The sequence below is a fragment of the Helianthus annuus genome, chromosome 17 (genome assembly GCF_002127325.2).
Source record: "Helianthus annuus cultivar XRQ/B chromosome 17, HanXRQr2.0-SUNRISE, whole genome shotgun sequence".
NCBI lineage: Eukaryota > Viridiplantae > Streptophyta > Magnoliopsida > Asterales > Asteraceae > Helianthus > Helianthus annuus.
In genome coordinates this window covers 74,699,994-74,711,149 of record NC_035449.2, presented here as the reverse complement: position 1 = coordinate 74,711,149, position 11,156 = coordinate 74,699,994, and the positions used below count along the sequence as shown (strand labels likewise).

At 32.5% G+C, this 11,156-nt stretch overlaps 1 protein-coding gene across 1 annotated transcript; it reads left to right on the top strand.

Moving 5' to 3' along the window:
• Nucleotides 1-8,660: 8,660 nt before the first annotated feature.
• LOC110921230 (repetitive proline-rich cell wall protein) lies at nucleotides 8,661-10,007 on the top strand. The gene has a single exon (XM_022165517.2). The coding sequence runs from the start codon at nucleotides 8,688-8,690 to the stop codon at nucleotides 9,789-9,791; it is 1,104 nt and encodes a 367-aa protein (XP_022021209.1). The 5' UTR covers nucleotides 8,661-8,687; the 3' UTR covers nucleotides 9,792-10,007.
• Nucleotides 10,008-11,156: the final 1,149 nt, after the last annotated feature.

The window sequence follows — 11,156 nt, the reverse complement described above, 5'->3', positions numbered from 1 at the left end:
TATAAAAAAAAACAGTCTTATATTTTCAGCTTGCGGAGCTTCAGACCACATCTTCCGTTGCAGACATGAGAACATATGAAATCAGCTTGCAGACAGTTTATGTCTGCAAAAACAAACAACACCTAAGTTTCAAAGGGATTAGGGTGTAAGGGGTGCATGTCTATTGAGATGGGGCAAACTTTTCACCCACACAATCATATTGTGCCATGTCATTTCCTCTCTTATTCTTCTCTCTTGCCCAAAAACAAAAGGGTGGTTTCCCCCAAACCATTTTTTTTAAAAAAAATGATGATTGGTTGAGAAGAACTGAGCCCCACAACTTACCCCTATCCCTCTACTTTGCCGCATGCGGCAATCTTTCCCTGCATTCCTCCTCCCCTGAGCTTTACCGAGCGGCATACTTGTGTTGGCGATGGGTATATCATGCGGCAAAAGATTATGCCGCTTCCTTTGCCTAACCCACCCCGTACACCCTTATTGTAATAACCAAAGTGTTTTGTTTTAGTAATTCCTATATTTATGCTTTAAATTATGTTCTTCTAAATTAATAAAACAAATCATACATGAATGATCATCAACAAATTGAAATGAAATATTCGATTATCAGTTTCAACGAAAACATTTTTAAATTCCTTATTTCATACCTTTTATTATACCTTTTTTTTTAATCAATGAAACATATTATAGTATCATTTCCTAAGACTATAGGGTATGGTTCCCTTTTCCCCCACCTCCATATCACCTCCACCTCAACACCTTCTTCTTTCCATTCCTCCCCCCCACCCCCATCAAGAAGAAATGGTCTCCCCATCCATCCCATCCAATAATATTAACAGGGAGAGAAGCATTTCGAGGTAGACGGGGTGAGTCCCCGAGCTCACCGACAGGAGGGCCAGGGGGTGTTACTCGGTGAGGAAAGGCTCCACGTTGGCTCCCGATCCCTCTCCCAATAACACAACCTGCAGTCTAAAATTGTTTTATGACATCCATTTTAACCAAATACATTTAGGTTTCATTAAAATCATATTACGCTTAAAGAAGAACAAAAACCTAATATAGTTGATGTGCTGATTACATAAACATAGTTGTTCTAATTATCAAAATATATTTGTTTTTTATAGTTGTGATGATTATACATGTAAATTACACTTTATGCTAACAAATGTAATCAACAATTTTAGTTGATTATGTTGATGTGATGATTAGAACAAACCGAACCAACACTATCACGTTCGAAATTAACACAGACAATATTGAAACCAAGAAATATACTTCGAAATTAGCATAAATAAAATGAGAATAAAACAAGTTTGAAGGTAGCACTGACATAACCAGCACCATCTAACCAACACAAATAGTTTTGAGTGCTACTTGATTACTTTTTAAAAATGTCATTTTGTTTAAAAAAATATAGCAATATGATATTCATATTAAAGAATAATTAATGCTCAATTTTATGATGTATTTTTTAGGAAAATAATAAAGTATATAAAAGTTATTTTATATTTAAATATATTGGTGAAACTAGTTGAAAGGGTCAACATAACAAAATTTTAGTTTTAATCTTTTTATTTAATCAAATTAACACAATTACTAAAATACCCTTAAAAACTACTAATTGACACAACTAATAGTAAGGGTTAATGCCAATGGGGTAGTGGTGTAGTGGTTGTGGAAAGATTTAGTGTTCCTTGTGATCCAGGTTCGACTCCTACTCTTCCCATTATTTTCTGCAGCATCAAGGTGAAGGGCGGATACGGGTGGCACCGGTTCGTCTTGAATGAGAGGCGAGGTTTTACCAATTATTCCACTTCGTGCCTTCGGGCGGGTGGAGGTCGGGTTTCCACGCATCTGGGAGAGCCAAGAGGTTGGTGGCGGTCGAGTAGTCGACCTTGGCCATATCGCCCAGTGTCACAATGGTTGGCACGTCATCCTTGCCGTTCAAAAAAAAATAGTAAGGGTTAATGTTTAATCAATGATATCTTAAATATTTAGATGGTCCAAATATGTTTCATAATTTTTATAAGTAGTATGGTTTGTATCGGATCTTTACCTTATGAATTTATATATAAACTAGATTATAACCCCGTGTATTACACGGGTTGAGTAAATAAATTTATATACTAAATAATAAAACATTATATTTTTAAAAACTTCCTTTATTGCACGGGTTGAATAAATATAATTTTATATATTAAATAATAAAAAGTTATATATATAAGAACCATATTGTACGGGTTGATTTAATGTAATTTTATATACCAAATAAAAAAATATTTATAAAACCACATATATTACATGGGTTGAATAAATGTAATATTGTTTATCAAATAATAAAATAATATATCTTTAAAGAACCTCATTTATTACACGAATTAAATAAATGTAATTTTATGTACCAAATAATAAAAAAGTTAGTCAATGTAATTTTGTATAGTGAAAATAAAAATATTTAATATATTAATACAAAGTTTGGTTTTCGTGATAAATAATTTGTTTTATTTAAAATGTTTTAAATTAATAATTTACAATTTCGGTTATTAAAAAAATAGAAGAATGGTATTTGAAATTTAAAGTAGGATAAAATTTAATATTAGCTCATCATTCTTTTATTTATTTAATTAATATAAGATAAGTTTGGAAGTGAGGCGAGAAAATCATAAAATAAATACCTTCAATGAACGCAATGTGTCACACATTGATGTTTTATTATATAAATAGATAAAAATTTATATTGATATAAATAGATTATTTTGTTGTAGCAAAATTTGTTAACAAAGTCTCAATAAATTTAACCCATTATTTAAAACTCCGTAAATGTATAAATGATAAATAATATTAGTTAGAGTAAATTAATGTTTTGACCCCTGTGGTTATTTCACTTTTACCTTTTTAGCCAAAAAAAAGAATTTTTTAACATCTGAGCCCCCAAAGTCTTTTTTTCTAACCCTTTTGGCCCCTAACACTAACCCCATCCATTAAATGTTATGGGCCAAAAGGGTTAGAAAAAAGACGTTAGAGGCCAAAAAGATTAGAAAAAAAACGTTGGGGGTTCAGATGTTAAAAATTCTTTTTGGGCTAAAAGAGTAAAAGTGATATAATCACAGGGGCCAAAATCGTAATTTACTTTGTTAGTTAAATAAATAATATTATAAATGAGAAGAAGATTAAACTATATAATAATTATCCATTAGAAATTAAACTAAATAATATTTAGTAGGAGGATTATATATAATTAATTAGAAAAAGATTAAACTAAACTAATACTTATCTATAAAACATGGTCTAATATGATGACAAGTGTCCCAAAAATGGTTTCTTTTATTATATAGTATAGAAGATTATTTTTAATCGGTTTTTTAAATAATATTAATTAAAAAAAACTAGAATGAAATGAATCCCAATAAATATCTTCCACAAATTATAAATCCTACTCCATGGAATTCATACGAACTTTAACAAAGAGCCTTTTGGGATAATATATGACTACCCAATGTGGTGGACGAGGTAAGGGGCAAAATCTTGTGACATGTAACTCGTCTAGGTAGTGGAGGCTTTGCCTTTCAAAACACATGGAGTGGAGTGGTGTGCAAAGAAACGGGGCATATTATTTTTATAAATTAAATGATTTATTAAATCAGTGATTAGTTGAACCTCACAAAATTTATCTCTCAAACCCCAAATCAACAACCCACAAAACTCCATGCGCATGAAAATTATGCCGCCCCAAGGGGCAACGCCAGCCGGCCTTTGTTGCGGAGTGGTGTTTGAAGCGTGGATGGGCTTGCCCTCCCTCTGTCCACGCCCCACACCAATAGCCTAAATCAATGGGAAGATCGTGTGAGAGGGAACTTAATGTGAGAATAAATTACACAATAGTAAAACTATAAATAAGTTATAACCAGTGGCGAATGCAAGATTTTATTTTGCACAGGGTTTCTCTTGATAGATTCTCAGTATTTTTTTTTTTACAAATCATACAAGGTTTCACTAATTTTTTTTCTATTTATTTTTCAAATCCAGGGGATTCTCGTGACCCCTCAAAACAACCCCTGGATCCGCCCATGTTTATAAGTCCTCTCATTATTTGTTTTTTCTCTCAGTAATTAGGTAAAAAACACTTTATCTTACCTATTTTAAATTTTTTTCTACACATATCAAAACTTATCGTGTGTGTATATATATAATGTATTTGCGAACTGAGTGAACAAATCTTGGCCATTGATTTACACACGTGGATGGCTAGGATTTAATCATCAAATCGTAAAATACACTAGTGTATCTCATCATCAAATCCTAGCCATTGATCTACACACATGTATGGCCAGGATTAGTTCGCTCAGTTCGCAAACTACACTAGTGTTCACCCTTGAACCTAATCCTATATATATATATTGAAAGTTGTTCTTCAACATAAATTAGGTTGTCTTGAAGGAATATATTTTAAAAATGAGTTATAAATATAATTAGTTAGCTAATTTAAAGGAATACAATAAATTAATTAAAGTTATAAATAACCACATGACCTTAGACCATGTGTAGTGGGGCGTTTTCTTTAAAAAAAAATTCAAAAAAAACGCCCTATGACGCCCACCCCACCATTACATGGGGCGTTACTTTTCAAAATTTTGGAAAAAAATTTCGTTCGGCGTTTTCTTTAAAACGCTCAAAGTGTACAAAGGGATGAGGGTTGATCTTTGACTAACCAATGGGAAAACATATTAGTGTATGACTATGAATAAGGTTTTTTTTTTTTTTTTTTAATCCTTTTTAATAATTGGAAGGGGCATTATTAGGCATTATGTCCACTACACCACTTTTGCTATAATGCCCCATGCTGACTGGGATGACACGTGTCGGATAATGCCCCATGGTGGGGGCATTATAATTCTTCACCACTACACATGGTCTTACAATAACATTAAATACAAATATGAAATGAAGTATATCTATTGTTTTAAAACTTATGTTTTTTATTTCTACAATTTATTTTTTCATTTGAATCCTTCACTGTAAACCCAATTCTATTGTTCTTCGCATTTCGGTCTCTCATTCACTTCACAAATTTATTTATTCTCCACGTCTATTATATTCACTTCGAATTCAATTTTTAGTTATCTTCACAACCCTCACAAGGGTTCATTCAAATCAGTGTATATTTGATAAATCCTAATTCGTTCGGATTCTAGTTTTTTGTAGTCATTTGTTGTTCCATATTGTTAATGATTTTACCACCCTCTCAATCTTGACTATTGAAAAAAGGGGAATTAGCCTGTAATAATCTCACCTATACCTTATTGGCCATTAATAATCCCACCTCAGAATATTCCCCCCATCAGTCCCACCTTTCACCTATTTTTCCTACAATGGTCCCCCGTTAAAAAACTTAACGGAGTTAAGCCTTTTTCCAAATTACAAATAGATTTTTTAGGGCTTTTGATCAGAACGATGATACGAGTCCATTGATGTAAAACTTACTTCGAAATAGTGTTCCAAGTGACTTGATTTTGGTTAATTGGAAATTTAAACACCCGAATTGAAGCGTCGTTTTCATCGTTTGGAGCACCGTTTCGAGGCAAGTTTTACTTAAATGGACTCGTATCGTCGTTCTAATCAAGAGCCCTAGAAAATCTGTTTGTAATTTGGAAAAAAAGCTTAACTCCGTTAAGTTTTTTAACGGGGGACCGTTGTAGGAAAAATAGGTGAAAGGTGGGACCGGTGGGGGAAATATTCTAAGGTGGGATTATTAATGGCCAATAAGGTCTAAGTGAGATTATTACAGGCCAATTTCCCTTGAAAAAATGAGATTAAACTCATACATAGGTAAGTAAATTAACTTTAAAAATGTATATTAGTAAGAAGTCAATATGCTTAATAAACTCATTTGAGTCACTTATTATAACATAAAAAAGCATTCACATTAGAGCCTCTATTCTATATTATATAAAGAAAATAATAGAGAAAACAACAAAAATTCCATCACATTGAAATCTCTATAATAAAGAAAAATTTAAAGAAACTAAAGTAGACCTCTATATTTACAGGGTCATATTCTACCCTCTATATTGTTATTGTCAATGCGTAGTAAAGAGAAAAAAATAATAAAATAAGTTTTTCTGATTAAGAAATAGATGACGATAGAGAGTTGGATGTATGATGTTTTTAAAAAAAGTAATAAAATCTAGAAAAGGATGTGTTTTATATAGATGTAGGTGGAGACTCCATTATAAATGCTCTATCTACATGAAATTGTACTGCTACCGAAGTTGTGCACACGGTATTGGTTCATTTCGTCACAATAAAAAACAAAAAAAATCAATTATATTTTACCCGTTCGATTCAAACAAAACTTATATTGAAATATAAATAAAAATAAGAATGTCGCATCAAAATTTATAAGGCATTACTTATATTATTAAAATAATGTAAAGGATAAATGATGTCAACATATAAAAAAATATTAAATGTAGATAAAAAAATAGATACATCGTAACTACATACTCAAAAATTTATAAATATCCCCTTGATAAAAGTTATAATACAAAAACAATATAAATATCCCTTTGATAAAAGTTATAATACAAAAACAAAATACGTTTAATTAATATAATAAAATAATTAAAAGCTAGAAAAAATATAATAACAAATAAAAATTTGTTTACTGTTTATCACAAGTTTCTTTTAATACTTATAATTATAATTATAATTATAATTATAATAATAGTTATAATTATAATTATAATAATAGTTATAATAATAATAGAAAGCGTGAACTTGATATGCACATGATGTAGAGACATGAGTGTTGGATAAGGCTTACGCAACATATATAGTTTTGTTTCCAGCCACACTTTTTTTTTAATCTCCTCTCTTTTAGCACCTGCCAGTGTGTTACGGTTAGACTAAACGGTGTGGGGGACAGCCTAGGACTGGCTCGATGCGGCACCAGGCCTACACACCGCCCCTAGGCCCGTCCTTGTCTTCTCCAGCAAGTCCTCGACGCCCAAGACAGGCCAAAATTTCAAAAATCATGCCATTCAACGGCTACTTTTCTTAAAAAAAAATATTTACTTTATCTATAAATAAAAACAATTCACCCCATTTTCAAACCAATCCAACCCAACATCTCTCTCTATTTTTATAAAATTCTTCATTTTTTATAAAATTTTAACCATGGATCCATACAATCAAAACAACCCTAACCCGAACCCGAACCCAAACGTTTTCTCAGTACCCAACTACTATCCGACGATGGCTCCAACTTGGTCAGCATCACAATTCTCTTTTCCGGGTTTTCAACATAGCCCCAAAGCTTTTGCTCAAATGAACCAAATGCAAACGATGCAACAAATGTTAATGTGAAACCCGTTTAACTCGCAATTTCCATTGCAACCACAACCTTCACTTCCACCGGTAGAATCGCCTCAAACTGTACAAGATGTGGTTGAAGATTATGTGCCGGTGATCAACCTTCAAGACCGAAGGCGCAACAATGGTCAAAGATCGAGAAGGAGGGTTAGCTAAGACGTGGATTAGTACGTCAAAAATGCCCAATTGTTGGTATGTAAAAATATATAAATTTTAATGTTTTTGATATATAAATTTTAAACTTTTAATATACAAATTTTATTATATTTTAAAAATATAGGAAACAGCAAAACCGACGATGGTTTCGAAGGAAATTATAACAAAATTCCTTTCGATTATAGAACAAGGTCCGTATCGCGATATCAATTTCGTCGCTTCGAAGTGGCTCATTAGTTAGAATTTTTCGCTCATTAGTTAGAATTTTTTAGGTATATGCGTTTTCGACCTCCGGTTTTATAATTTTTTTAGGTATATACGTTTTCGACTCCCGGTCGGAAATCTTAAGCTTCGCCACTGGTGACGGGCGACATAAAGGGTCATCCTCAAAAGATGAAGCTAATCCATGCCCCATAGTCTTACAGGCATTAATGAGGAAAAAATGTTTCTATTAGTTTTAAATCGTCTATATTTTTAACCGTTTCAGTTGTATTTTACTTAATTCAGTTTGATAGTTTTCGTTGAATATAATTAAATGATTCGTCAATTTTTGTATTGATATGACTTCAAAACAAACCTAAGTACGACAATATCTAAAGACAGAAAAACACATGATAACAAAGATTACATTACACCCACAAAATCTTTCAAAAAAACATATGAAGTGTAACATCTTGAGTGTTCTATTTCAGGCAATATCTTAAGACAGAAAAACACAAGACCTTAACTATTCTTCCTTCTTTATTATTCTGTTTAGTTTTTTACTTTTGTAACATTTATCTAAACTTGTTATCATATTCCTTTCCATCTTTCTTAATTGTGTTTGTTAATTATAAACGATATTCATAACTAAGAGTTTCATTAGATAAATTATATATGAGAAGTTTAAAAGTCATCTTATTATTTAGGACCATTAACTTGAGAGGATCCAACACTTCATTGGAGAACAGAACGATGCATAATACAATTTTTATATAATATATATTATTTTTTAAGATTGAAACAAGTGTATGGACCTAAGAAGATCTTATTTTTGATATTATCGCTTACACACTATAATGGTCAAACTTTTTTGAATATACTTCAATCATGAAGTGATCATGCAAGTATAAAAAAGCTTGAAACCTTCCTTCAAGTAATCACTCAACACACTCTTGCCCAATATGGGAAAACTTCAATGGGCTATTTTTGTAGTTTTACTTATAAACCTAGATACCCTTATCATATCAACTGCTTGTCCAACATGTGAACCACCATCTCCACCTACTAAACCACCACAATTGCCACCACACTTCCCACCAATTGTTGTCAAACCACCACCAAAATCATCACCACCATATGTTCCAAAACCACCAACCACCACTCCACCCACAGTTAAACCACCTTATGTCCATCCACCCATCGTTAAACCCCCTTATTTTCCAAAACCCCCCGTCGTACATCCACCAATTGTTAAACCGCCATATGTACATCCACCTGTCGTTAAACCGCCTTATATTCCAAAACCACCCGTCGTACATCCACCGATTGTTAAACCACCTTATGTACATCCACCTGTTGTTAAACCGCCTTATATCCCAAAACCACCCGTAGTACATCCACCAATTGTTAAACCACCTTATGTACATCCACCTATTGTTAAACCGCCGTATATCCCAAAACCACCCGTAGTACATCCACCAATAGTTAAACCACCTTATGTTCCAAAGCCACCATTAGTACATCCACCTGTTGGAAAACCACCCTTGGTACATCCACCTATACTTAAACCGCCTTATGTTCCAAAACCGCCGTTTGTACATCCACCCATAGTTAAACCACCATTTGTTCATCCGCCAATTGTGAAACCACCCTTTATCCATCCACCCATTTTCAAACCACCCTTTGTCCATCCACCCATTGTCAAACCACCCTTTGTCCATCCACCCATTGTCAAACCGCCTCCTTTGTTTCCACCGGTGGTAATACCACCTATAACATTTCCACCATTTTTTCCACACTACGCATCACCACCACCACCAGTGATAAAACCATCACCACCACCTCATCCACCAATCGTATATCCTCCACCACCAACCACTAAACCTCCACCTCATCCACCTATAGTATATCCTCCACCACCAACCCCAAAACCTCCACCTCACCCACCAGTAGTGCATCCTCCACCAACTACAAAGCCACCACCAGTTGAAAAACCATGTCCACCACCCCCTCCGCCACCACTACCGTGCCCGCCACCACTAAAATCAGTGCAAGAAAAATCTTGATCATGAACATTTGTAATGCAAAATAAAGTGTGTAATTGTTTCTTACATATGTACGCCCCTAATAATCAGGATTCCTTACTCAAAGGAAAACTCGAAGCCTATTAAGAAGTTTGATTCGTGTTATAAGTTATAATATTTCTTGTATCGTGAAGTTATTTCCAGTTGTTTTATCATTAGAAGTTTTTCAAATAAACGTATCATGAAAGTTATAAAAAAGATATATGCCTATTACGTGCAATATTAATGTAGTAAACAAAGCATTTTTTTAATAAAAATATGTAAAGGAAATATCAACAGTACTTGTCGGATAATTATGAACACATGCAATAAACTCAAATATAGATAACGCGAGGGTTTAAGACGAACCTTAAAATTGGGTCTTGTTTTTTAGTTAATCATAAACCAAACGTAACCACGCCAAAAGAAAACGATACTAACAGTTATTGGTGTGACAAATAAATTATTAGTACTGAAAATTGTTAAAAGATAATATATATTCAAACTACTCTTAAGCCCCCGCATTGCGGGTTGGGGCCGTAAAACCGTGTTAACAGTGAGGAGCGTAAAACCGCGTTAACCGAACGACGACTAATACCGAGGATAAACATAAAACAAATACATGAACTGATAACACCAAGTGATCAACTGAAAACATATATAACAGGATTTATAACGATAAAAACATATTATATTTGACCTGACAAACTCATGAAAAGATCTACGTCGAAACATAACCCAATTTGTACTTATAACGACGCGCAAATAAAAGAAAGCACATAAAACTCCAGGGAGTAAAAATGACATTTTATAAAGTTTTTAGAAAATTGAAAGGCTATAAGTGTCAATGTTAAAAGCCAAGGTAAAAATAATAAAACCAAAAAAAAAAAAAAAAACAAAAAAAAGTAAAAACAGAACAAAACAGACACTATTCATTATATATTATTAATCAATATATATAATCAATTATTTTTTATCATAGTTAGAACTATTAGAAGATATGATTTGCTCAATTTTCCTTTATGGTTATCTCATTACACTTTTATAACCTTTTGATTAAAAATACACAATAATCTTCAGGGGTTTTATTATTTTATATGGTATCAATGCTTTTAAACTGTTAAAAGATATTTGCTCAATTTTCGTTTATGATTATCTCATTATACTTTTATAACCTCTTGATTAAAATTACACAATATTCTTTTAGGGTTTTATTATTTACATAATATAAATTTACAACAAACTGAGTCATTGGGGTGTTGTACCCCATGTTTTGAGAGATTTTCAAAAAAAAAAAAAGAAAAAAAAAATTGATGTTTCACTTTAAAACCAAAACTACTAGATTTTGTAGTTTAACCCAAAAGTTTT

Excerpts from the sequence above, each read along its gene's own strand:
- LOC110921230 (XM_022165517.2), top strand. The coding sequence starts at position 8,688 with ATGGGAAAACTTCAATGGGCTATTTTTGTAGTTTTACTTATAAACCTA.